Below are 27,740 nucleotides of genomic sequence, written 5' to 3' on the forward strand. Positions count from 1 at the left end.
TATGGCACCCCCAAAATAATAAATTCTGACAATGCGGGAGCCTTTGTAAAAAAAAATCTTTGCAACAATAATACAAGCCTTGGAAATTAAACAAAAGCTCCATATACCATACCAGCCCCAGTCCTCAGGCCAAGTAGAGCACATGAACCGCACTATTTAAAAAGTGCTCCGGAAGGAATCACACAGAAAAAGACTGGCTGGATAAACTGCTTCTGATTTTGGCTGCCATCCACAGCAGTAATAAACTAAGAATAAAAATCCAACCCTTTCAAATTCTGTTTGGACACCCAATGCGCCTAATGATTGATCCTAGTTACATCGTACAGGGCCTAGAAGAGAGCTCTAATATAACCCAGCATGATTATTTTCAGTGGCTTAAACAGTTACAAGAAAATAAAACCACCCTCCAGTATAGGGTTAATCAGGCCATCAAACACATAAACAACAAAATTCAGAAACAAAGGCCCACAAAGGCAGCCTCGTGGGAAACAGGGGACCAAGTCATGTACCTTAAAATGGGGAAAAGGGGCCACTCACTGGAATCAAAATGGATAGGCCCTTACTCCATAGTGGGCTGCCTTAGCCCATTGGTATACCGTATTGAAAAAGATGGAGAACTGAAATGGGTATGTTTCACAAATTAAACTGTTTACATAAATACTGATGTTTGAATAGTTTGCAGAAAAGGACATCCCGGAACCTGAGCATGAAACGTTGCTTAACCACCACAATTTTAATCCACAGAAAATGAGACTCCAGTGTAAGGTCTGGCTTTACCTGCTTCTGGGAACTTTCAGTGCCCGGATAATTAGAGCGATCATGGGAGAAAATGCAGCCCTCCTCATAAGCCAATATTTAAGGAATAATTTACTCCCCGCCAACCAATCATGGATTCCTACCCGTGATCCGGCAATCCTCATGAAATAGTATAATAAAAACACTAGCCGACTCTTAAGACCCTTAGGAAATACCAATGTGTTTGCCTGGGAAGGGGAAGTGGGACTTAAAGTGTACCTTATAAACACCACAAAAATCCCAGACCACTGGGAAATAGGGGTTAAAATAGAGGGTCCTAATGGGGATGCCACCTGGAGTTCCAGCTACCCACAACTACCATATCAGTGGGACGAGCCTGTTAAGACAGGAACAATGTGGGGTACTGTCCAATACCCCGTGGTGAATTGAACCTATGGTTCCCAGACACATGCACCAGAACCTGGACCAGAGACTAAGCATTCAAAAAAGGTTCCCCAATTAAAATAAAGAAACCGAAATTGTTTGTGACTCAAAGTGATCCAGTAAAAGTCTTGTTAAATCCACTATTAGTAACAAATAAAAATTGGTATGAATTGGACTCCGCTGAACGTGTCTAAATTGGAACCCAAATGTTCACCCTACTCCCTTCCTATTATAATGGTCTGGATAAAAACACATCAACACTCCAATGGCCGAGCAAAACGAAATGAAGTAGACACCATATTAGGAGGAGTTGGTTTGGGAGCAAAAATTATAAATACTATATACCTAAAGGTAATTAAGAATAAGTTAAGTTCCTTGTCACAACAGCAAGATAGTCTCATTCACAAGCAGGCAAACACTACTGTGGACTTGGTACAAATAGGTCTGGGAAACCTAAAAGCAACATGGAATATGTGGCGGTGGCTGAACACCACCTCCTGGCTGTTGTATAAACAACAAATAAAATTAGAAAATAAAACTGCTTTGGCCATAGGATGTATTGAGATGCAAAGTCTTAGTTTAGCATCACTTGAACCCAAAATGTTTGGGGTAATATCTAAAAATGTAGGATATTAACGCATCTTTTAAAATAACAGAAGAGGTCCTTGTTTGACACCTACATATATGAATGGATGCAGTATGTTTCCAGCATGGTTAAGCCTGATTTGTTATTAGGTGAAATTATTGTTAAAATTACTCACCAACAGTCTGTGGCGACGGAAATATGGAAGGTAAGCCCGCTCCTAATATTGACCATGGGATCCTTTTGGCTACCCCGGGTTATGGGTCAGTGGGCTGGAAAAGAGGAGAAATTATTGGACTCCTGAGGGTGTATGAAATGGAGCCCTCAGAAATGGGTGTGCTTGTCCTTACCTGTCACCACAGAACCATGCAGCAAGGACACATCATTAAAAACATGTGTTTAGAATGAACTAAAAAAGGTGACTCCATTTTTACAAGAAACACAAAAAAATATTAAAAAGCATGTCATTCAAATATTACATGCCAATAAAAACATGCTAAAAATTGCTAAATCTAAAAAAACCCTGACAGCCTATCATTGGTACAATGTTTTTACAAGCTGGTTCCCGACCTCTAAGGGCATATTGTCTATTATGTTTCACCCATTACTAGTTGTGTTAATATTGTCCTGTGTTTGCTTGCTAGAAATGTGTTGTATGTGCTGTTAAACAAAAACAAAAAGTTTGTTAAATTACAACCACAAGCTCAAATTGTCTCTCAGTATATTGCTATAAAACAATTGTATAAAATATGACCCACTCAAGAATTGTTCTTGAGGGGTCAAAAGGGGGACATGTAGTAGTAGGATTTTATGTTTGTATTTTATATAATTTAGAATGAAGAATAAAGAATAATAATGTAGCAGGTATTAAATGTATTGGTGTATGATTTGATCATATCCTGTCAGCCACCCTTTTTGAATAACAGAAACGAATGGCCTAATGGGCCAGTGGGTAGAGATACATCAGCCAGAATCTGTGTCTGGACTGATTTCAGAGCAGTAACAGACCTTTGAGGGTCACCAATTGTTGTAGATTTAGCATTTTAAAATAAGTAAAAGAATGCCATGATTGTTTTCTTTTGCATTGCAATTTGATGTTCCTGTTCAAAATATCCTGTGTAAATTAATTCTGTTTTGTGTGTGAATGAGGAATGTGTGTGTAAAGAGGTAAGTGTGAAGGCCATCACTGAACCAGATGTTCTAGGGAGCACCGGAGACAGACGCAAGGGTTCCAGGAGGCTGCAACATGCTTCTATTGAAATGTCAGAGGTGGGCAGATTGATGCCTCTATCACGCCTCATGACGCCTCAGGCACCTATCAATGGGGACAAAATAGCTGTGATCAAGACCAGCATGGGGTAACTCCCTGAGGAACTTGATGAAGGAACAAAATAAAGAATAACGGCTGGTCCACACTAACCCCCCACTTCGAACTAAGATACGCAACTTCAGCTACGTGAATAACGTAGCTGAAGTCGAAGTATCTTAGTTCGAACTTACCGCGGGTCCACACGCGGCAGGCAGGCTCCCCCGTCGACTCCGCATACTCCTCTCGCGGAGCAGGAGTACTGGCGTCGATGGCGAGCATTTCCGGGATCGATTTATCGCGTCTAGACAAGACGCCATAAATCGATCCCAGAAGATCGATTGCTTACCGCCGGACCCGGAGGTAAGTATAGACGTACCCTAAGAAAGACAATTTAAAAAAACAAGCACTCATCAAACAACAATTGATTACAGCATGACGGTGCAAAACTCATTGGTCCCAATGAAGGAAAATCACTATATAAACAGGGTGCCTTGCCATGAAACTTTGGGTTTGTCCTGCCAAGACTTCCCCAGAGCATCGTGTCGTGACCGACGGAACCTGGCTCCTCCCTACCCATGATCAACCTAGCTGGCCACTAGATTGATCCGGACTCTGAACTAACTATAACATCAACTGGCAGGACAGTGTGTGTGGTGTGACTGAATGTATATGCTAATTGTTGTATCTTTAGTAAATGCGGCATATTGCCTTTTCCCCTAAAAAAAATCCTGTGTGTTTCTTATAAGCATAACATGGGTAGACCATCAACAGTCAGGGCTCCCAGCTGCTGGGCCTCCCTCAGGGCTCCTTCTGCAGAGCGTCAGAGTGCAGGTCTGCTCACCTCCACTGGCCACCTCCATGTTGCCAACCTTTCCCATTGGAAAATCATGAGTCAGACCCCACAAAATCAGGGTATAGGCTTAAAATCATGAGGGTTTTTTTTACATGAAATGTGGGTTCTCTTTATTTCCCTTCTGGTTTCTGGGCCTTTAAGGTGCTCTCAGGTCCCATTTTCCTCTGCTACCACGCAGGCTAGAAACTTACCTTTCTAGTACAAATAGGTACTAGAGGCTAGAGCCCCACTGCTGGGGCTGAAAAAAAATTCCTGAGATTTGATAGTTCTCTCGCGAGCTCATGAGTGAGGCTTAATTTTACTTAGAAATCGCATCACTTGCGATAAATTCGTGAGAGTTGGCAGGTCTGCTACCTGCAAGTGAGCTACTCTGATCCCGTTTTCAGCTCCTCCTCCAGCCTGTGCATGCATTGCAGGTGTGGTGGAGCAGAGCAGCCTGGATCCAGAGCAGCTCCTTAACCCCTTCCAATCCAGTGTGGTTTACTTTTTAGAGCTCAGAATGATAACACACAAGAATCCAAAATAGAGACCAAGCAGGCTCCTCCTCTGGCAGAGAAGCACAACACACCTCTTCTTGCTGCAGGTTGGCTCTTTCCAGACTGATGCAGATCATACACTTCCCTACAGAGCTCCCAGCCTGCAAGCAGAACCAGGAAACCCCCTGAGAATTTAAAATGATAGATCACAATTTTAACACAGTTTTCAATACACTACAACCACTTAGCCCAAAAGCTTTTCTCAGGGTCAAACTGATTATTATTATTATTTTTTTTGGCCATCTTGGCTTCCTTGCTGCTTTCTCCATGTTCTTCTCTGGTGTTTCTGCTGCAGTACAGATGGACAACCTCAGTCCAATCCCTGCTTTTCTTATCACCTCCCCACCCCCGTGAGACCCAGCCACTGCCTGAGCTTGCATAGGATGTGGTTGTTTGGCAGTGGTTTTCCATTATTTCAGCTATCATAAAGCAAAGAAGCATTTAATTGCTCCCTCCTTTAGCCTGAATGGAAGGCAGCTGTCACACCCAACACCTTCAGCAAGGTGTGATTGCCCAGCTCCCAGTGCAACAATGTGCAGCCGGACCTGGCATGTTGGGGATACTCAGCAAAATTATTGTTGTACAAAGAGCAAAAGTCCCAACAGTGCAGGTGGCCAAACTCCTTTATGGGACAAAGCAGGAACAGCACACGACACAGGAAGGAGACACATTCCCTTGCACAGCGAGGAGCCAAACCAAGAAAGGAGGTGACACATCCATGCATAAAGAACGAGGAGTACTTGTGGCACCTTTCGAGACTAACCAATTTATTTGGGCATAAGCTTTTGTGGGCTAGAGCCCACTTCATCAGATGCATAGAGTGGAACATACAGTAGGAAGATATATAAATATACAGAGAACTTGAAAAGGTGGAAGTTGCCATACCAACTTTAAGTGGCTTAATCAATTAAGGTGAGCTATTATCAGCAGAAGAAAAAAAAACATTTTGTAGTGATAATCAGGATGGCGCATTTCAAGCAGTTGGCAAGAAGGTGTGAATAACAGCAGGGGGATACTTAACATGGTGAAATAGATTCAATTTGTGTAATGACCCAGCCACTCCCTGTCTTTATTCAAGCCTTATTTAATGGTATCCAGTTTGCAAATTAATTCCAGTTCAGCAGTTTCTCGTTGGAGTCTGTTTTTGAAGTTTTTTTGTTGAAAAAATGCCACTTTTAAGTCTGTTACTGAGTGACCAGAAAGATTGACGTGTTCTCCTACTGATTTTTGAATGTTATGATTCCTGATGTCAGATTTGTGTCCATTTATTCTTTTGCGTAGAGACTATCCGGTTTGGCCAATGTACATGGCAGAGGGGCATTGCTGGCACATGATGGCATATATCTGTCGGAGAAAAACGAGTCCTCACTCTGTTTGAAGCAACAAGCCAGAGGCAGCTTTATTTTCCTGACACTTGCAAGGGGAGAGTACTCACGGGCCGGGGTTCCCCTCCCGAGGCAGGTCTCTGTTAGATAAACAATTAAGGCAAGCATTTATACCTTTTGTCACATACAGTAATGATCAACAGCTGCTTTTGTTTATACATATTCCTTCCTGATATTTCACTTTTTCTAATTAATTTCTGCCTCAGTCTACATTCCATTCTTATCTAACACAAGGTCAAAACAGTATCTCTTACAGTCTGTTCCCACTCGCCTAGGCCTTCAAGTCTCGCGTTATTAAATAGAAGAGTTAGCCTGACTCTTGCTCTTCCTGGAAGACTAAGATGTCTGCGCTTTTCCCAACTTCCACATATCACATTGGTAGATGTCAGGGGTGAAAGTAACTATAGACACTTACTGGTACGGGGCTGGCTCTGGTCCCCGGAAGGGGTGGGCCTCGGGCGAAAGGGGCAGGGCTGGGGGGTCAAAGCCGGCCCCGGCCCGCCCCATACCGGTAAGTGCCTGTAGTTGGGGAAGCTGTTCCCTTTCCCCCCGCCCTCGCCATTGGCCGCCGATGGGGGGAGGGGGGTGCAGCAACATTAAAGCGCTACCGCAGCAAAGGACCATGGCAGCGCTTTAACGTCCCTGCTCCTTTTGTCTCCCCTGTTGAGGGCCCTGTCGGTACAGACCCTACCGGTGAATACAGTCGGTAGAGGTTCTTATCGGTACGACGTACCGGCCCACTTTCAACCCTGGTAGATGTGCAGGTGAACAAGCCCCTGATGGCGTGGCTGATGTGATTAGGTCCTATGATGGTGTCACTTGAATAGATATGTGGACAGAGTTAGCACCGGGCTTTGTTGCAAAGGTAGGTTCCTGGGTTAGTGTTTTTGTTGTGTGGTGTGTGGTTGCTGGTGAGTATTTGCTTCAGGACATCCATGCATGTTTTTCTTCTGTTCATTCAGTCCTTCTCTGCCCCAGAAGCAAATGGAACCATGCCAGGAGGGGAGGAAAGCCTACGGCCCATGCACCATCCACTCCCAGGACCTCAGCACCACTCTGCTAATCCTGGCCCAGGAACACTGGTGCATCAGGGTGAAAATGCCTGCTCCTGGAGGAGCAAAAATGCCCCACAATCAGCCAGGCAGGTGTGGGAAATGAGACACAGGAGACTGTAAACCCTTTGGGGCAAGGACCATCCCTTCCTTTGTATCTGCAAAGCACCTATATTATTGGGGAGACTATGAAGCCACAGCCTCTCTGAGCCTTGTCCCTGGGCACTCCCTCCCCACCAGGGTAGGGTCCTGCACCTGGTAAGGTACCCTTCCCAAGGTCAGGGCATAGTGCCCCTCGCCGGCTCTGGCTACGGGTCATGACCAGGGCGTTCTGGGGGTTGCTTGGCCAGTCATCTAGGTCCCCCCCCATCAACACCTAAGTGGGCAAATGGTGATGCACCCCCACATCCTTGGGGACCTCCTTGGCCCCCCATTTCAGATGTACCCTTGCCACGGGCACCTTGAATGGCATCCCTCCCACCCCCGTCAGGGTCAGGTAGGTGTTGGGCACCACCCGATCTGGGGCCACCACCTTGGGCCGGGCCAGCGTCACCTCAGCGCCTGTATCCTGATATCCATTGACCTTCCTCCCATCCACCTCCAGGGGAACAAGACACTCGCTCCGCAGGGACAGCCCCGCGCCCACCCTGTAAACTGAGAACCTTGAGTCCGGAGCATCCAGCTCTCCAGAGGAGCTGGCCTGGGGCACTCCTCCCTCCTGAGCAGTTGCTAAGCTGCCAGCCCCCCTTGCCTGGGAAGCCTGCCCCTCATCCGGATGGGTCCGTACCCAGTTAACCCTGAGTGGATTCGGTCTGCTCAGTCTGTCCTTGAGCTTGGGGCACTGGGTCAGTATGTGGCCTCTCTGGCCACAGTAATAGCAGCTCATGTTCTGTTGGTCCCCTCGAGCTGGTTGGTTGGTCCTGATGCCGGATGTTTCCCTTGGGAGGGGGTTCTCCATATTCCCCCATTGGGAGGTCCCAGGGTGACACTCTCTCTGCATCATGGTGGGCCTGTTCCTTTGGGACTCCTCCCTGCCACCCCCTGACCAGCTCTTCACTAACTCGTCGGCCAACTGCCCTGCGTGTCGCAGGTTCTCTGACTTTTTGTCCACCAACCATAGCCTCAGGTCGGATGGGCACTGCTCATACAGTTGCTCCAATACGATCAGGTTAACCAGATCCTCCTTCGTCTTGGCCCCATCTGCCCACTTGTGGACATATCCCTGCATTCGGATGGCCAGTTGTAGATATGAGACTTCAGGGGTTTTACGCTGACTCCGGAACCTTTCCCGGTACATCTCAGGAGTTAGCACAAACTTGTGTAGCAGGGCCTTTTTGAATAGTTCGTAGTCCCCTGCCTTCGCCCCTTTCATTCGGCTGTACATCGCCACGGCTTTGGGGTCCAGTAAGAGGGTGAGAAAACAGAGCATGTCTGCCAGGTCAACCCTGTGCAGCTCACAGGCGTTCTCAAAGGCATTCAGGAAGTCATCTATGTCCTCCCCTTCCTTACGCTGGGCTATGATGTACTTATCAAAGCTCCATGTAGTCCTGGGTTCCCCATCACTCACCATAGCCGGGGGCTCGCTGCTTCTCAACCTTGCCAAATCCAGCTCATGCTGACACTGCTTTTCGCGATCTTCTAGCTCTTTCAGTTTTAGCTCGCTCTCCCATTCCAGCCGCCTCAGCTCCAGGGATGGGGAGCTCCACCGGGAGGATCCCCTCCTGGCTGCAGGGGTCAGGGTGCCCTCGGTATTCGCTGGGCTCCTCCCAGCCCCTCCCCTAGGCATAGGTAGGAGGGGTCTTGGGATGCCCTCAGCAGCCGTTTGACCACTCCCAGCTGGGACAGACACTGGTGCCCGCCTTGCATCTGCCGGGCTGCTTCCCTCAGAGACAGGGATCGGTTCATCCGAGCGATCCTCCTCCTCCTCCAGCTGGGCAATCAGCTGTTCTTTCGTGAGCTTCCCAATTCACAGCCCCCTCTGCCTGCACAGCTCCACCAGGTCGCTCTTAAGGTGCTTAGTATACATCTTCCTGCTGGCCACTCACAGGCCTGTGTGCTCGCAGCTCCCCACGGTTTCCAGGAGGAACCCCTATTGTGCCAGCCCTTCTCCAGGTCACCACCTCTCTCCCAGGGTTGAGCTGCAGACTCCTCCGCCCCTGAGACTGCTCACCACAGTCCCCAGGGAGACCCTATTACCGCAACAGTCCTTCTCACTGGTCACACACTTCCAGGGGTTAAGCATAGCTCTTCCGCCCCCCGAAACCACTCCTCCCTGAATCTTCAGCACACCTGGTCCCCGGCAATTCCTCTTCATTATACTGATTCCCAGTCACTTACTGCAGGAAGCACTGCCCACCGGGTGCAGTAGATCCCACCGCTAGCACCAGTTGTGAGGGAGTATGGGGAAGTCAGGGCCCTGCACCCCCACTTCCTGCGAGTCACTGTGACTCTCAGTCAGCCAGTAAAATGGAAGGTTTATTAGATGACAGGAACACAGTCCCAAACAAAGCTTGTAGGTACAAACAGGACCCCTCAGACAGGTCCCTCTAGGGGGGCAAGGAGCTTAGCCCCCACCCTGGGGTTCCCTCCGTTTCCACAGCCAGCTCCAACCCTCCCCCCCTCGCAAAAAACCCTTGCAGCCATCTCACCCAGCCTCCCCCGGCTCCTCCTCCAGCCTTTGTCCAGTTTCCCAGGCAGAAGGTGTCACCTGGCCCCAACCTCCCTCTTGGCTCAGGTGTCATCCCTCCAGTGAAGTCACCCCCATGCTATCCCATCACCAATGCAGACAGTCCCAGTAAAACTCCCCTGCAACATTCCCAGGCAATCCGCCCCACTCCCTACTGCATCACAACATACACCAGCCTTTGTAAACCCGAGCAGATTACCAAACACTTCAGGCAAAAACTCACTGGTAAAGATAAACAGTAAAACAAGTTTATTGATTATAAAAGATAGATTTAAATGATTATACGTTATAGACAAAAAGTCAGAGTTAGTTAATAAATATATATATGTGTGTGTGTGTGTATAAACACGCAGCCTAAACTCTCAACCTTATTGGACTGCGCAACATCTAGATTAATCAGTTTTTCTCACCCCACTGGATATTGCAGTTTATAATACACAGGTTTTACCCTAGAAACCTGGGCCAGTCTCCTCTGTTTGAGTCTTCAGTCTTCTTGGTGTCCTTGTTGCTTGCAGCATGGGGGGGCGGAGGGGAGGAGAAAAGGCCAAGCATGGGGCCACTGTGTTCTGTTTTATACCCTTAGTCCATGTACTTGGAGAACACAAGTCCAGGCATGTCTGGTGGGCATTGCTGAGTCACCAGGCAAGGTTGAGCAATTCCCCTGGTGTGGCCTTGTGCAAGTGAGTCACTGCATTGCAGCTCTCTTGCTGGACAATGACTGTTAATGGTTGTTTGACACCCACCCGGGTGTTGGTTAGTTCCCTTGTCTTTGTCTCTGGAGAGCTAGTATCTGGGCGCTTCCCAAACCCACAGCATATTTTAGTGAAAACCATACAGCACAATTCTTATAGTTGTATATGCGTTAATGACACACATATTCAGATGGAACAGTGGGTTTCAGCAGATCATAACCTTTGCCCGATACCTCACATGGCCTGCTTTATATGAACGATCACAATTATATATAAATGATGAATATGGGGGTTACAGGGTGCTCCCCTGTGGTGTAGAGTGTCACAGTGTAAATAGGGGATTGTGGGGTGCAGGTGTGTAGATCAGAGAGTGAGTGTATACATGCATGTACGTGTGAGTGGATGTGCATGGTTATGAGTGTGCATGGGCCTATGTGTGAAGAGGGAGTTTTGTGTGTGTGTAAATGACTGTGTGGCTGTGTATGGTTGTGGAAGTGTAAGGGATAGTGGTTGCAGTTATGTGTATCACTGAGCCCATGTGCGTGTGTGTGCACAGCTGTAGGAGGCTGTGCTCCAGCAGACGTGTGCCAGGGGATGGGTCCAGGGGCAGAGAGGAGACTCGTGCCAGATGAACAGGCGACGGCGGGGGGAGAGCCTGAGCCCTCAAGGGCCAAGTCCAGTAACTAATGGGTAGCTAGAGGAGGAGCTGGGGGTGGGGAACTCAGAAAGGGTGTGGCCTATGGAACCTGGAGCGGATCTCAGGAGGGATAGGGTTTCTTTCTCCAATCAGAGCTTTACTACACCAATCCTCTTATGCCCATTGGTCAGATTTCCCATCACTCATTCATTGGGCGGGGACCAGGGTCAATGCCTAGAACCAAGGGGGCAGGGCAAACTTGTTCTGTGAGATCCTATTGGTTGCTGGTACTTGATTGGCTGAGCATGGCTGGGGCAGGGGTTGCCCTGGTAACGGCGCCTGCACTGGGAGCTGGAGGCCAAAGGGATCAGAGCTGGAAGGGGCCGGGGAACAGAGGGCATGGGGGGAATGAGGTGCCAGGTGCTATGGGGGGCACTGGGAGTGGAGGGGGGTGGGGGCACCAGGCGCTATGGGGATGCGCTGGGAGTGGAGGGGGTGGGGGCACCAGGCGCTATGGGGATGCGCGGGGAGTGGAGGGGGTGGGGGCACCAGGCGCTATGGGGATGCGCTGGGAGTGGAGGGGGTGGGGGCACCAGGCGCTATGGGGATGCGCTGGGAGTGGAGGGGGTGGGGGCACCAGGCGCTATGGGGATGCGCTGGGAGTGGAGGGGGTGGGAGCACCAGGCGCTATGGGGATGCGCTGGGAGTGGAGCGGGAGGGGGCACCAGGCGCTATGGGGATGCGCTGGGAGTGGAGGGGGTGGGGGCACCAGGCGCTATGGGGATGCGCTGGGAGTGGAGGGGGTGGGGGCACCAGGCGCTATGGGGATGCGCTGGGAGTGGAGGGGGAGGGGGCACCAGGCGCTATGGGGATGCGCTGGGAGTGGAGGGGGTGGGGGCACCAGGCGCTATGGGGATGCGCTGGGAGTGGAGGGGGTGGGGGCACCAGGCGCTATGGGGATGCGCTGGGAGTGGAGGGGGAGGGGGCACCAGGCGCTATGGGGATGCGCTGGGAGTGGAGGGGGTGGGGGCACCAGGCGCTATGGGGATGCGCTGGGAGTGGAGGGGGAGGGGGCACCAGGCGCTATGGGGATGCGCTGGGAGTGGAGGGGGAGGGGGCACCAGGCGCTATGGGGATGCGCTGGGAGTGGAGGGGGAGGGGGCACCAGGCGCTATGGGGATGCGCTGGGAGTGGAGGGGGAGGGGGCTCCAGGCGCTATGGGGATGCGCTGGGAGTGGAGGGGGAGGGGGCACCAGGCGCTATGGGGATGCGCTGGGAGTGGAGGGGGAGGGGGCACCAGGCGCTATGGGGATGCGCTGGGAGTGGAGGGTTGTGGGGGCACCAGGCGCTATGGGGATGCGCTGGGAGTGGAGGGGGTGGGGGCACCAGGCGCTATGGGGATGCGCTGGGAGTGGAGGGGGTGGGGGCACCAGGCGCTATGGGGATGCGCTGGGAGTGGAGGGGGAGGGAGCACCAGGCGCTATGGGGATGCGCTGGAAGTGGAGGGGGTGGGGGCACCAGGCGCTATGGGGATGCGCTGGGAGTGGAGGGGGTGGGGGCACCAGGCGCTATGGGGATGCGCTGGGAGTGGAGGGGGTGGGGGCACCAGGCGCTATGGGGATGCGCTGGGAGTGGAGGGGGTGGGAGCACCAGGCGCTATGGGGATGCGCTGGGAGTGGAGGGGGTGGGGGGCACCAGGCGCTATGGGGATGCCCTGGGAGTGGAGGGGGAGGGGGCACCAGGCGCTATGGGGATGCGCTGGGAGTGGAGGGGGAGGGAGCACCAGGCGCTATGGGGATGCGCTGGGAGTGGAGGGGGGGGGCACCAGGCGCTATGGGGATGCGCTGGGAGTGGAGGGGGTGGGGGCACCAGGCGCTATGGGGATGCGCTGGGAGTGGAGGGGGTGGGGGCACCAGGCGCTATGGGGATGCGCTGGGAGTGGAGGGGGAGGGAGCACCAGGCGCTATGGGGATGCGCTGGGAGTGGAGGGGGTGGGGGCACCAGGCGCTATGGGGATGCGCTGGGAGTGGAGGGGGAGGGAGCACCAGGCGCTATGGGGATGCGCTGGGAGTGGAGGGGGTGGGGGCACCAGGCGCTATGGGGATGCGTTGGGAGTGGAGGGGGTGGGAGCACCAGGCGCTATGGGGATGCGCTGGGAGTGGAGGGGGTGGGGGCACCAGGCGCTATGGGGATGCCCTGGGAGTGGAGGGGGAGGGGGCACCAGGCGCTATGGGGATGCCGTGGGAGTGGAGGGGGTGGGGGCACCAGGCGCTATGGGGATACGCTGGGAGTGGAGGGGGTGGGGGCACCAGGCGCTATGGGGATGCCCTGGGAGTGGAGGGGGAGGGGGCACCAGGCGCTATGGGGATGCGCTGGGAGTGGAGGGGGAGGGAGCACCAGGCGCTATGGGGATGCCCTGGGAGTGGAGGGGGAGGGGGCACCAGGCGCTATGGGGATGCGCTGGGAGTGGAGGGGGTGGGGGCACCAGGCGCTATGGGGATGCGCTGGGAGTGGAGGGGGTGGGGGCACCAGGCGCTATGGGGATGCGCTGGGAGTGGAGGGGGTGGGGGCACCAGGCGCTATGGGGATGCGCTGGGAGTGGAGGGGGTGGGGGCACCAGGCGCTATGGGGATGCGCTGGGAGTGGAGGGGGTGGGGGCACCAGGCGCTATGGGGATGCGCTGGGAGTGGAGGGGGAGGGAGCACCAGGCGCTATGGGGATGCGCTGGGAGTGGAGGGGGGGGGCACCAGGCGCTATGGGGATGCGCTGGGAGTGGAGGGGGTGGGGGCACCAGGCGCTATGGGGATGCGTTGGGAGTGGAGGGGGTGGGAGCACCAGGCGCTATGGGGATGCGCTGGGAGTGGAGGGGGTGGGGGCACCAGGCGCTATGGGGATGCGCTGGGAGTGGAGGGGGAGGGGGCACCAGGCGCTATGGGGATGCCCTGGGAGTGGAGGGGGAGGGGGCACCAGGCGCTATGGGGATGCCGTGGGAGTGGAGGGGGTGGGGGCACCAGGCGCTATGGGGATACGCTGGGAGTGGAGGGGGTGGGGGCACCAGGCGCTATGGGGATGCGCTGGGAGTGGAGGGGGGGGGCACCAGGCGCTATGGGGATGCGCTGGGAGTGGAGGGGGGGGGGCACCAGGCGCTATGGGGATGCGCTGGGAGTGGAGGGGGTGGGGGGCACCAGGCGCTATGGGGATGCGCTGGGAGTGGAGGGGGTGGGGGCACCAGGCGCTATGGGGATGCGTTGGGAGTGGAGGGGGGGGGGCACCAGGCGCTATGGGGATGCGCTGGGAGTGGAGGGGGTGGGGGCACCAGGCGCTATGGGGATGCGCTGGGAGTGGAGGGGGTGGGGGCACCAGGCGCTATGGGGATGCGCTGGGAGTGGAGGGGGTGGGGGCACCAGGCGCTATGGGGATGCGCTGGGAGTGGAGGGGGTGGGAGCACCAGGCGCTATGGGGATGCGCTGGGAGTGGAGGGGGTGGGAGCACCAGGCGCTATGGGGATGCGCTGGGAGTGGAGGGGGTGGGGGCACCAGGCGCTATGGGGATGCGCTGGGAGTGGAGGGGGGGGGCACCAGGCGCTATGGGGATGCGCTGGGAGTGGAGGGGGTGGGGGCACCAGGCGCTATGGGGATGCGCTGGGAGTGGAGGGGGTGGGGGCACCAGGCGCTATGGGGATGCGCTGGGAGTGGAGGGGGTGGGGGCACCAGGCGCTATGGGGATGCGCTGGGAGGGTATGGGGCACCAAGAGCTATAGGGATGCACTGGGAGGGGGCAGGGACACCAGGAGCTATGGGCCTCTGCAGAGAGCAAACAGCCCTTTTCCACCCCCTGGGACAGTGCTGCAAGGGGGAAACTGAGGCACCCAATGTTCATGGAAAATATTTACAGAAAATTCCCACTCTGCCAGAATTAATAACTCATTTCACGCAGGGCAGCAACAGTCCAGTGAGTTACTATGGCTACTGGTCACTGCTGACTTCAGCCAGCTTCCAGCTGAGGAGCCCAGGGATTACTGCATTGGCCTAGAGACCCATTGGGTCCATTGCCCGTCCTCGGACAGTGGCCGGTGCCAGATGCTGCAAAAACCCTCGTAGTGGAAAATTACTTAGAGGAAGAATCTCTGTGCGTCAGTCCCCAGCCCAGCCACTCCTGCCTGGGCTTCTTGAAGTTGACCCAAATCAGAGCTGAGCCAGCAGCTCCTGTTCCCTGAATAGCAAGTTAGGAGCCTCTGGGGCACCTGTGCCAATCGGTCCCTCCCCTACCTCCCTACGCAGCTTCTCAGAGGTGCTAAGGGCGGGTTTCTTTGTGTTTAGGAAAGTCGTCCCCCCTCCCCACCCCTTGCTCCTGTTCCTCCTGGGAAGTCTCCTCTTGCAGCAGGAAGCACGTCACACTGGACAACCCACCCCCGCTGTCCCGGTGAGAAGAGACCATGGTAGCTCTGCCATTAGACCTCGTACCAGCCCCAGGAGCACCAGACTGTCCAAGGCAGAATGAGGCACCCCTCCTGCCCCAGCCAGGCTCTAACACAGATCACGCCGATGCTGCCCCCTCCCTCCCCATGTCCTGTTCCGAGGAGGACCACTCCTCCCCGCAGTCCTCGTCTTCCAGCCCTGCTGGGATGCCCGCTCTCAGGAGCGATCACTCCAGCCTCAGCCAGAGCGAGACAACAGATCAAGGCTCCCTGAGCGAGGACAGCATGAGTCTGGAAGCAGCAGAAAGCCCCAGGCCAGTGGGCTTGAGTCAGAGCCCCCCATCACAGGAGGCAGCCAGAGAGCCCTGGCATCCTCTGCCACAAGCCTCCAAGGGCAGAGATGGGAGCCGTGTCCTATCTCACGTCTCTGAGGCGGCTTCTCTCACCCCCGGGCTGGAGTGCGCCTGGTCCACTCCCAGTTTCTCTCGGACACCGGAGATCGGGTGTCTCCGGTCAGCCTCACACCTCCAAGACGGGGAGCTAGGATGTGCCTCCCGGCATGTCCAGGCCTCTGGCTCTATCCACCTGAAGCAGGAGAAGCAGAAGAGAGAGGGCAGCAGCAGTGAGTGCATTGGGAGGCAGCTGTCTCGCATGGAGGACAGACTGAGAGCCATGCAGCAGCTGCAGGGGCGTGTGCAGTGGGACCTGGTGCAGGCTGTACGGCTCGTGCATTCGGAACTAGCCACTGTCAACTGGCACCTGAGCAGGCTGGTGCAGCTACTCAGGCACTGCAAGGGCAGGGGGCCACTGTGCCAGAGGGGAGACGCCCTTGGAAAGCAGCCAAGCAGCCCCAGAGCACCCCCTCTTCCCAGGGCCCTTTCCAAAGCACCCCAGCTGGGAGAGGTGGGGTGTGAAGTGGGAGCGTGCATCCGGGCCCTGGGAGTGCTCTGGGGGGCAGTGCTGGCGCCTTTGGATAGGATTATTAAACAATAAAGGATTCAGTTCCAGCAACTGATACCCACAGGGCACTGTCTGCTGCTCACTCGTATAAGGAGATACATCAGCCACAAATGTCGGGGCAAAGCGACAGTTCTTGGAACACCGCTCACTCGGTCACATTGCCTAGGGAGAGTGGGGCTGGGACTCTGGGGAGCACCATCAGTACCTGGTTCTGTCACCGCCTGCCCTGTAACCTTGGGGGCCTGTGCTGCTGTGGCTCAGAGCCCTGACACCCGTAGCCAGCCCACAAGCATAAAGGTCTCGCTCTGGCTTCCACCAGCCTGGTTGCTTCTTGCAGGCTGACCCCAGCAGCCCTCCAGCCGCACGTCTTCCCAAATCCGTCCACTCCGAGTCTCACCTACCAGACACTCCGACTGTTCCCTCTGGCTCATCACCCCCGGCAGCGGGAAACCAGCCCCCACACACCGGCTTGCTTTGGCGCACACACTCCACACAGTTTGCCCAACAGAGACCGACCTGGGGTAAAAATAAACAAAAAATGTATTTGATGGAAAAATCACAGACTCAAAGATGAGCTAGCAGGGGAAGCAACGTATACAAGTCACACCGAAAAGAAACAGAACCGTGCAACCGCAAGCGTTCCCTTTTCAGGTTCAATAAACCCCTTTTCCGTTACAAGTTCCCTGTTGCCTTTGGACTGTTTCCCAGTATATGCCCTGTCCCAGAAGGGATCCAGTGCGTGACAGACAGCTCCCGCCAAGTGACCATCCCTCAGTCTCTGGATAAAAATGTCAGTTTTAAACTTCCTTTTAAAAAGGCTCTCTCCTGGCATGGTGACCCTCAGTTATTAGGGGGGACAGGGGGAAGGTCTCTTGAGTTGGTGTTACTGTGCCTCTGTGGGTCACAACTGAGAATACCAGATTCAGAACAAAGTGCTGAGAAACGGGGCAAACACCCCCCAAAATTGGTGATTATTCTTCCATAAGATATACCAAATCAGCAACAGAAGTAAACTGTCTCACCACACTGGCTAACAAGAAGTCAGAAATGCAGCCCCCCTAGATATTCCAGTCCTGGATTCAACACCCAGACACTAGACTTAATGATGAGTAATTATTTAAAACCGATTTCATCCTTCTGATCCCAAAGGAGCAGCCACATACCCAGGTCAATACATAACTCAGATCTTAGCCAGTAATCACGCAGTTGCCAATCCTTTAGTATCTAACATTTAAAAGTTTATTTATAAGAGAAAAGAAAGAGGTGAGAGTTAAAGTTAGTTAAAGGAATCAAATACATATAATAATTGCAAAGTTCTTGAATCAGACTTGAAGCAGGGATGGCATAAACTGCTGGCTTGTTAAATCTCTGATTGCTTCCAAATCATTGGAAGGACCTCAGACCCTTGGTTAGAATGCTCCCATTAGTATAATTCCATAGTCCAGAGATCAGAGCAGGAAAAAGGCAAAATGGAGATGTTTCCAGGGCCTTTTATAGCTTCTGCCATGTGGAGGGAAACTCAATGTTCCAAGCAAAGCCCTCAGCAATTTGTGGAAAAGTACAGGCACAAGATGGAGTTCAGTACCACATGATCTAGTCACATGCCCTTGCATGCTTCCATGAGTCATGTGTGTAGGAGTCATAACTTGGGGCAGAAAGCTGTGTATATTCCTCTCCACATTGAGGGAGGAGGCGAATTTCAGGAGCTTATGCTGTACAGTTCTCTTTGCAGCACAAGACTATAATTTGGGGTTTATGCTCCAGAGGGAGGTGCATGCTTTAGGAACTGGGAAGTGCCTTAGCTGAGCCTTCCCATGCATAGCTGATCTCAGCATCTGTGTGTAGCTGCAGCTGGGTGTGTCCCTACATGTATGTGTGATGGAGGGGGCTTGAGAGCCTGTCACAGCAGTATAATGTAAAGGGAGCCCAGGTTGTTGGGTCAGGTGGGCTCAGTGGTACCCCAGTTCCAGGTGGCACCCCAAGGGGAACCCGTCATATACAGCACCACTGTTTTGTTGACTACACCTGACTTTTGTTGACAAAACTGTGTAGTGTAGACAAGGACTTAGATGGGCCTGAATGTTAATCCTGGAGCTACCACTAATTTCCTATATTGGAGTAAATCCTAGGAGCCCGAGTCATGGACCAGGCCCCCCTTTGTGCTAGGTGCTGTACATTATTAATTAGGTGTATTACAGTAGTGCCCAGGAACCCAGTCATGGACCAGGCCCACATTGTGCTAGGTGCTGTACAGCCACAGACCAAAGATACAGTCCCTGCTCCAAAGAGCATCCAGGCTAACTGTAAAAACAGCTGCATGAGGCAGCAATGAGAACATGATGGCCAGTGGTGGGGACTCAGCACACAAGACCTCACACCAAAGTGTGACAAAGTTCCTCCTCTATCTTGGTGGGTCCTGCACTTATTGGCGGATTTTCTTGCCTCAGTGATTCACCACGTGGGTTGGGGAACAGCCCAGAGACCTTCCCCTCTGGAAGAACCCACAGTCCAGGTCAATTGGGAGGTTTGGGGGGAACCCGAGCCTGCCCTCTACTCCGGGTTCCAGCCCAGGGCCCTGTGGACTGCAGCTGTCTATAGTGCCTCCTGTAACAGCTGCATGACAGCTACAACTCCCTGGGCTACTTCCCATGGCCTCCTCCAAACACCTTCCTTATTCTCACCACAGGACCTTCCTCCTGGTGTCTGATAACGTTTGTGCTCCTCAGTCCTCCAGCAGCACACCCTCTCACTCTCAGCTCCTTGTGCCTCTTGCCCCCAGCTCCTCACACTCTCACCACAAACTGAGCTGAGCTCCTTTTTAAAACCCAGGTGCCCTGATTAGCCTGCCTTAATTGATTCTAGCAGCTTCTTCTTAATTGGCTCCAGGTGTCCTAATTAGCCTGCCTGCCTTAACTGGTTCTAGCAGGTTCCTGATTACTCTAGTGCAGCCCCTGCTCTGGTCACTCAGGGAAAAGAAAACTACTCATCCAGTGACCAGTATATTTGCCCTCTACCAGACTCCTGTACCCCACTGGTCTGGGTCTATCACAAAAGGTATTTGAAGGAGGACAAGGCGTTGGCTGTGCTGAGATTTTACAGCACAAAGGTGTATGTTTGAAACTCTCGCAAGTGGCCAAGGAAAGTTGGCAGCATTAAGAAAATGGGTTGTGGGGAGGGTAGGTGGAGTGTAAAGATCTGTGTGAATAATTTTTTCACCCAAGTGCCAACCTCAGCTTCCCTTGTGGTTGGTGCCCTTGCAGAGCTTCAGTTGGCACTTCAGCCCAACTCCACAAAGGGACTCAGGCCCTGTGCCACTGAGCAGCATGGTGCTTAGCAAATCACAGGAAATCCCCTGCGATCCACAAGGCCTGAGTTAGGCTCCTATGCAATGAGGAGAGGGCTTGGGGGTGGGGGGTGTTGCCTTAGCGTGCAATCCACAAAGCCAGGCCAGAAGGCGGGGAGCCACCTACGCTAGCCAATAAGAGAGGGAGATCTTGACGACAGGATGGGTCCTACGCTTGACCTCTTTCAGAGATAGGCACTCAAGTCCAGGCTGCAGGACTCTGCTTCATGAGCCACAACCAGGAACCCGCTGTCTGCAATCAGCCGACTTGGGTACCTAAGTCAGTTCTTGTGGGAATGAGTTTGGCACCTACCTCGCTACACCCAAAACCGGCCAGAGGAGATGGTGCTGCTGCTCACCATACAACTTTTATCCCAATGGTTAGAGCACTCCCCTGGGATGAGGGAGCCCCCAGTTCAATTTACTCCCCCTTCCTGGTGCAGGGGAGAAAGGATGTGGACACCCCACGGGTACATGCTCCTCACAGGTACATGCTCTACACTTCTGAAGGACAATGAAGCCATCAATTCTAGCTGGAAAGAACATTTTGAAGATCTCCTTAACCGTAATTCTATGGTTGCAGATGAAGTCCTCGAGCAAATCCCTCAACAACCATTTAGGGATGAGCTCAGATACCCTCTCAATTTGTATGAAGTACACAACGCCACCAAGCAGATGAAGATGAACAAGGCAGCACGTCTAGAGGAGATCCCCGCTGAAGTCTTTAAAGATGGTGGACCAGAGCTAATTTGGCAGCTTTACCTGCTTATCCTTAAAATCTGGATAAAGAAGGAGATACCCAGTGAAATGAGGGATGCCCTGATTGTCACCCTCTTCAAGAAAGGGGATAAAGTGGATTGTGGAAATTATCATGGGATCTCCCTCTTAGCCATTGCAGGCAAAGTTCTGGTGCAGATCCTTGCAACCTGCCTTCTGTGCCTGTCAGAAGAAATCTTACCAGAGTCACAGTGGTTTCCGACCATGTCGTGGAACTGCGGATAAGATCTTCACAGCAGGGCAGCTGCAAGAAAAGTGTCGGGAGCAAAACCGACCACTGTACATGGCTTTTATTGATCTAACTAAAGCCTTTGATTCAGTGAATCGCTGTGCCCTCTGAACTGTACTTTCTAAGATTGGATGTCCTGATAAATACATCAATGTCCTAAAATTGCTTCATGATACCATGAAAGTGACTGTTCTGAGCAGCACTGTCTCCCAGAGTGAACCCTTCAAAGTACAAACAGGAGTCAAACAGGGCTGTATCATCGCTCCAACCATGTTTGAGGTTTTTATTGCTGTCATTCTTTAATTAATTGCTGGGCAGTTTACAGCTGGCATTGAAATCATTTACAGAATGGACAGAAAGCTGTTCAGGCTTAGCAGGCTGAAAGCCAAGAGTAAGATCTCCACAACATCTATTGTGGAACTTCAGTATGCTGATGACAACGCAATCTTTGCCCACTCTAAGAAAGATCTGCAAACTATCTTGAATGTGTTTGCCGATGCTTACTCATGTCTTGGTTTCACTCTTAATATCAAGAAGACTAAAATGCGCTATCAGCCCTCTCCAAATGAGGTATTACATGCCCCATCTATCAAAATTAATGGAGTGGCACTGGAGAATGTCAATAATTTCCTCTACCTTGGAAGTCATTTTTCATCGAAGGCAGATATTGATGCAGAAATTCAACATCGCCTGAGCTGTGCCAGTGTAGCTTTTTCTCATTTACAGCACAGGGTTTTTGAAGATCACTACATTCGACAGACACCAAGCTTCTTGTTTACCAAGCCGTTATTCTCCCAACACTGTTGTATGGGTCCGAAACTTGGACAACCTATAGACACCACTTGAAAGTCCTTGATAGGTACCATCAATGCTGCCTTCGTAAGATTCTGAAGATCAAATGGGAAGACAGGCGCACCAATATTAGTGTTCTGGAAGAGGCAAAGACCACCAGTATTGAGGCAATGATCATCCGTCAGCAATTCCGCTGGACTGGTCACGTTGTCCGGATGCTAGACGATCGCCTCCCAAAACAGGTCCTGTTCTCTCAGCTGAAAGAAGGGTACCGTAACGTAGATGGACAACAGAAGCGTTATAAGGACTTGCTGAAAGACAATCTAAAAAAGTGTAATATTGACATTGACACTTGCCCAGGATCACTAAAATGGAGTGAAGTCCTACGAGATGGTCCCCTGCATTTTGAACTTGTTCGCCGACAAGCTGAAGAGGACAAGAGGCACAGGAGGAAGGAGAGACTGGCTCCCAGTCATGGTTGTCAGCCTCCTGCTGAGCCTGAAAATATCTGCCCTTATTGTAATAGAACTTGTGGTTCAAGGATTGGCCTTATTAGCCACCTGAGGACCCATAACTCCCATGGAAGATGATCATACCCAGTAACGAGTGATTGCCCATCATCATCACATGCTCTAACCACTGAGCTGCTCTGATGTGGGTGTCCCTTGGTCTCTCCTGTTGAAGCTGTTCCACTGTGGCTAACTAACCAAAGAGCTTCAACAGGAGACCGAGGAAGCCCCACATTATATTATCCCGTCGCTCAGTGGTTAGAGCACACTCCTGAGAGGTAGGAGACCCTTGTTCAAATCTCCCCCTGGAACAGGAAGGAATTGAAACGGGGTCTCCCACAGCCCAGGTGAGTGCTCTAACCCCTGGGCTAAAAATGGTTAGGTGGGCAGCACGACCTCCTCCAGCAGCTGGATTTTGAGTGGGACTTGATCCAGCAGGCAGCCTCCGAGCACCTTACCAGATCAGGCCTCACCTGCAACTTAGCTGGAATCCCATCTTCCCCAGGTTTGTGAATGGGGACTAGGGGGGAAGAGAGGCAGCCAGAAGGCTAGACGCTGCAGTGCACATGCCCAGAGATAGAAACACAGATGCTGAGGGAACCTTTACGTTTAAAAATTAGGTGCCAAATGAATTTAGGTGCCTACAGGGATCAGAAGATTTGTGGATAACAGCAAAGCCTAAAACTAGAACTTAGGTATGTAAACCTGAGCCATAAGCGCCTAAGCACCTTTGTGGATCTGGGCCTTTGTCCTCTTTAGCTTTCTAAAGAAAGCTGCCCAATTGGCCACGCTCTGGGCAGGTGGAACCTATAATAATCAAGCTGCCTTGATTTGCACCTGTACCTTATGGACCTGTGGGGGTGTGGAAGGGGATGTGATGGTTTCGACCACCCCTTCCCTCTCCTTGGTTGAAAGGAACACCTTGGGGAAGGTGATAACTGGAGCGTGCAGATGGTGCATTGGGCTAGGAGTCAGGAGACCAGTATCCTTCCCCAGGCTCTGCCACCAACCTGCTGTGTGACCTTGGACAAGTCAGTTCCCCTCATCTTTTGCCTATCTGTTTCCACAGTGATCTCTTTGGTGCAGGGACTGTGCCTCCCTGTGGCTTTGTCTACACTACCGTTTAAGTTGACATAAGTTAAGTTGCTCAGGGGTGTAAAAAAACCACTCCCCTGAGCGACATAACTTACATCAACTTAATGCAGTGTCTACAAGGAGACGCTCTCCCATCAACATAGCTTCCACCTCTCGTTGAGGCAGATTAATTACATCAACCGGAGAGTGCTCTCCCGTAAACTCACATCTTCACCAGACCCGCTAAATCGCCACCGCTGCATTGATCACAGTGGTGCCGATTTAGCACGATAGTGAAGACAAGCCGTGTGTGTCTGTGCATCACCCAACCCAATGCAGCCCCAATCTGGGTTGGGGCCTCTCAGCGCTACAGTCATACCAATGGCAACAGGCAACGGACTCTGGGGTGTCCCTTGGGCTGCCTACACACCAGCAGTACATCCGCTCCACGCAGACTCTGGGCATCAGTAACTGGCACTGTCTAACAGAACCTCCCATTGTACTAAAGACAGCTAAAATACCCTAACATTAATTTTCCATGTAAACAATTTACGGGGTGGCATGTATGCTTAAAGAGAAGGAAGATGACAGTGCCTTAACTGTCAGAGTGCAAGCAATCATGAACAGAAGGGTGCTCACATAACTAGAATAGAGGGGAAATGTCTATGTGACACTTTCACTTTCAAGAGATGATCCACACAATCCGCAACTGTGAGAACCTGTTGCTTATTGTTCTTTAATGGTGCCTGGAACAAAACCTTGCTTTGAGACTCAAGCGTTGAGGACACACGCACATGCAGGCTGGGTATAAACTGATTTTATTTGTAGAGTTAGACAGGTCCTGCTAGGCTTTCCCAAGATTATATACAACACTCATTCCCCAAAGAGCAAGTACAATAGAAAAGTGATCAATAAAACCAGCACCACACAGAATGCAAAACAATCCGTTTTTTTGTGAACCATGGAATGAGTGATGAACTGGAAATGGGGATGGGGAAGGGTAACAACCTGACAGAGAGAAATGAAAAAAGGCCATTTAACTAAACTGAATTTTAGTTTGTTAGCTAGGAAAAAATTATCAGCTTGATAAAGATCCAAAGGATCGGAGTCTCTGGTTAAAAGGGGCTCACTGTCAACATGAGGATTTTAAAATTCCAGTTTTTGACAGAACCTCCCTTTATATAACAACATTCTGAATATTTCCATTTTAACTCGAGTTCCTTTTAAAAAAAAGCTGTGTGAGGGGGAGGGGAAGCTTGCTCCTCTGTTGATGCTTTTAATGCTCCTTTCAGCAAGGAAGAAACTGACAACAGAGGAATAGTGAAACTGACGGCATGGAATTGCTGCACAAAGGAAAGGAGCAGAAAAGAGCAATCTCTTTTCTTTGCTAACTGCTTCCCGTCAAAGTGATATTAGGAGTTACTCGCAACTGTCACAGATGCAGAGTTTTCAGTGAGATTTGTTTTCAAGCCAGTCGTGTCCCTTTCATTAAGCTTTCACTGTGGGGGTGGAATAAGGTAATCACAACTCATTGCCTACTGAATGTTTAGGGGCAGCAACTCCTCTAGCAAGAGCAGAGGCTGCCAGACATCACATCTCAGCTGTTTCAAAGGTTAAACGAAGCATCACGTTTTTGAAGAAAACCCCCACTGCTCCCACATTCAGATCTCCTTCGTACACTGTAAAGCAACAGCAACAGAGAACATGTTCCCTGTGGCAGGTCACCTTTCAGGCAAGAAGCATGTTAAATCTTGTCTGGGGACAGCTTGGCTGTTGGAATGGTAAAGAGCCCTTGTGCTGTCTAGTTTTGTGTTTCCATCCTCACCAGGCACTGAGCGTACATGCCGTGGTTTGAAAGCGCGAGGGTGCTATGCTTTGAAAGGAAAAGCTGGATTTGGGCCCCACAAAAAGCTTCATTTTAACCCTCAGACTAACTGACCCATTCAGAACCTGCTTCATGGGCAGCAGAAGAGGAAGCTTCTGACACAAACTCTGTCCCTGTCCCTCCCTACCAATGTGTCTCAAACCTGCCTTGGAGGGATCCGCTCTAGAAGGCAGAGGAGTGTTCAGTGCTGGGCTTTGCTACGACTGCCAGTCAGGGCAGCTAGTTGGAGCTGGCTGAGCGAGTGGTTCTGGGGCGTGGCTGCCTGTCCCACTAAGAACCACGCTGAGTCCCACGCACTCAAGCAGTCAGAAAGCAGAAGTCAGAACTGCTGAAATAGGCCAGAGCAGAAGCAGCAGCCTAGGTGTAAAGACGCTGCAGCCCAGGAACCAGCACTTCTTAACTCTATTTTATTAAACGGGGGGAAATTTCAGTTTTCTCCAGTCTTGAAAACCAAGTCACACACCCACCTCCTGTGGGGTAACTTGCTCTCCGCTCAGCTCTGGAGGTGGGGGGTTAGGCACATGGGGAAAAAACCTCCTGATGCTGCCCCACCAACATATCTCAGCTCTGCATGCGGGAGAGACCATCTCTTGGGCAAGAGCAGAGTTCAGAATCTGAATACGTTTACACACAACAGGGAGGTGTAATTCCCACTCGGGTGGCGATGCGCACGCTAGCTCTGCTCAAGCTGGCACACTAAAAACAGCAGCAGCAAGGGCTAGCCACCAGAGTACGTACCTAGGATCTCAGACTGGATCATGTTCTGGCAGGGGCTGCGGCTCAAGCTAGCTGCCTGAGCACAATCCTGTCTGAGATCCTAGGTACGTACAGGGTGGTCAGCCCCAGCCACGCGCCTGTGCCACCACTGCTACACTGGTATTTTTAGCGTGTTAGCTCAGTCAGAACTAGCCTGCATATCCCTACCCGAGCTGGGAATGACGACTGCCAGCTTCAGTGTAGATGCATCTTTGGTTGCCAGTTGGCATCCTTGGCAGAAGCCAAGAATTGAACAGAGGGGTCGGGGAGGGGAAGAGGAGCAATTGATATGATGGAGAGATGTGTTCCACTGGAACTGGGCTGAGGCCCCCTCTGCTTCATGCAGGTCCATTCTGATCTACACACAGCCTGCCCCAGACAAGCCAGGGCACCTCTTTGAGGACATCCTAGCACAGTCCTTTTAGTTACACAGTGCATATGTACAAGAGCAGCACGTCAGCTCCCCCCGCAGTGTGCTCAGCGGCCGTCCAGGGCTTTGTCTCGCGCGATGACGGACTCGTCGAATTTGATCATGAGGGTGGTGCCCTTGTGCCAGTGGGCCGTCACCTTGGCAGGGAAGCCACTGTAGGTGAGGATGGCTTCCACGATGCCAGCTGTGAAGGAGGCACAGTTGAGCGTGCTGTTCTCCTTGGGCACTGAGATGTACGTGTTGATCAGCGGCTCTTTCTCGATGATGTAGTAGGTCTTGTCATCGTCGTTGGCCTGCTCCAGCTTGTCCGCCTCCTTTCCGAACAAGGCTTTCCACACCGTCACCTTGATGAAGAGGAGAATGTTGATGACCTTGGTCTCCCGCTTGCCGTTTTTCTCCCGCATGACCAGCACATCCAGGATGCGAGCTCCCACCTGCTGGCCCAGCTCAGAGAGCTTGTTCTGCAGCTCTGAGACGGAGTAAACCCGGTTCTGACAGTACTGGACTATCTCGGAGAAGAGCAGAGAGAACGCGCTCAGGCTGACCTCCGTCTTTGGCCGGGTCAGAGACCGCTCCAGGATGGCAGATTTCCCACGAGTGAAGCGTGAATCCATTGTCCTAAAGGAGAAGAAAATATTCAGTTCTGTGGGACAGGGACCATCTCTTATGAGGTGTCTTTGTACCACCTGGCACTATGGAGTCCTGACCGCAGCTGAGGCTGCAAAGTGTTACTGCGATACACATAATCAAAATAAAAGAAATCTGATGCACAAATCTCTATAGCTCCTTTCATTCCCAAGCACTTTACAAACAATACCTCTGCAGGGATCCTTTACCCAATGCTGAGAGGCAGCCACCTTTGGGTGAGGTGGTTGCTTATACGGGGCTCCCTGGCCCAGCGTGGAGATGCAGCCAGGCTTAGGGTGGGGCACAGAAGCAGTTGGGCAGCACAAGAAGCGAAGAAGGAGCCATCCAACTGAAACCTCCTGGGGAGGGGTGTGGGGGGGGGACTTGAATTTGGGGGAGCTAAAAATTGACACCAGATTTGGGATTCGGCTGAGATGCTGGGGTAACTCCCCAGGATTTATACAACTGCCTGGGTCCTTGGAGGGACCCCGGGGACCCCACATTACACATGGTGATTAGACACATACGTCCCTGTGACCCAACCCCATCACCCTGTCCCTACCCACCCCGGTGTCTGCCTCCAACCCCACTGACGCCAGCGCCACGAACGGGCCCCTACCCCACCGCCCCCGTGACCGCCCTCAGAACCGCCCCCTGCCGGGCCCAGGGATGCCGCCCCGCCCCCACCGTGACCCCTAACCCGCCCCCACCTCTCCCAGCCCTGCGGGCGGGGGGGGCCCGGCCGGGCACTCACGCGCGGCGGGGGCGGGGCGCTTCTCTCCAGGAGGGGGAAGAGGGACCTAAAGCCAATGAGCCGCCGCCGCTCCCAGCCCACTCTGCGCTTTACGGCCGCCGCTGCTGCAAAAGGGCCGTGCCGCAAGTGCGGGCAGCCGGAAGAGGCAGCGGGGAGGCGGGGTTTGGTCACCACAGCAACCGGGATTCGGTGTGAGAGGGGCAGGGGACATGTGGTAACGGGCTCAGCCGGCGGAAGGGATGGGTGGTGCCGGGGTCGTGGCCTAGAGGTTGGGT

General features: G+C 52.5%; 1 protein-coding gene and 1 pseudogene across 1 annotated transcript; one reads left to right on the plus strand and one right to left on the minus strand.

Annotated features, from left to right (window-relative positions):
- LOC135891988 (adhesion G protein-coupled receptor E2-like) overlaps positions 1 to 27,740 on the plus strand; it is a 1,091,233-nt pseudogene that overhangs the window by 142,870 nt on the left and 920,623 nt on the right.
- TRAPPC5 (trafficking protein particle complex subunit 5) lies at positions 23,816 to 27,559 on the minus strand. The gene is made up of 2 exons (XM_065419120.1): positions 27,466 to 27,559; positions 23,816 to 26,702 (listed from the first exon to the last, which is right to left on the minus strand). The coding sequence occupies exon 2, from the start codon at positions 26,696 to 26,698 to the stop codon at positions 26,132 to 26,134; it is 567 nt and encodes a 188-aa protein (XP_065275192.1). The 5' UTR covers positions 26,699 to 26,702; positions 27,466 to 27,559; the 3' UTR covers positions 23,816 to 26,131.

Source organism: Emys orbicularis, chromosome 19 (genome assembly GCF_028017835.1).
Source record: "Emys orbicularis isolate rEmyOrb1 chromosome 19, rEmyOrb1.hap1, whole genome shotgun sequence".
NCBI lineage: Eukaryota > Metazoa > Chordata > Testudines > Emydidae > Emys > Emys orbicularis.

Excerpts from the sequence above, each read along its gene's own strand:
- TRAPPC5 (XM_065419120.1), bottom strand. The coding sequence starts at position 26,698 with ATGGATTCACGCTTCACTCGTGGGAAATCTGCCATCCTGGAGCGGTCT.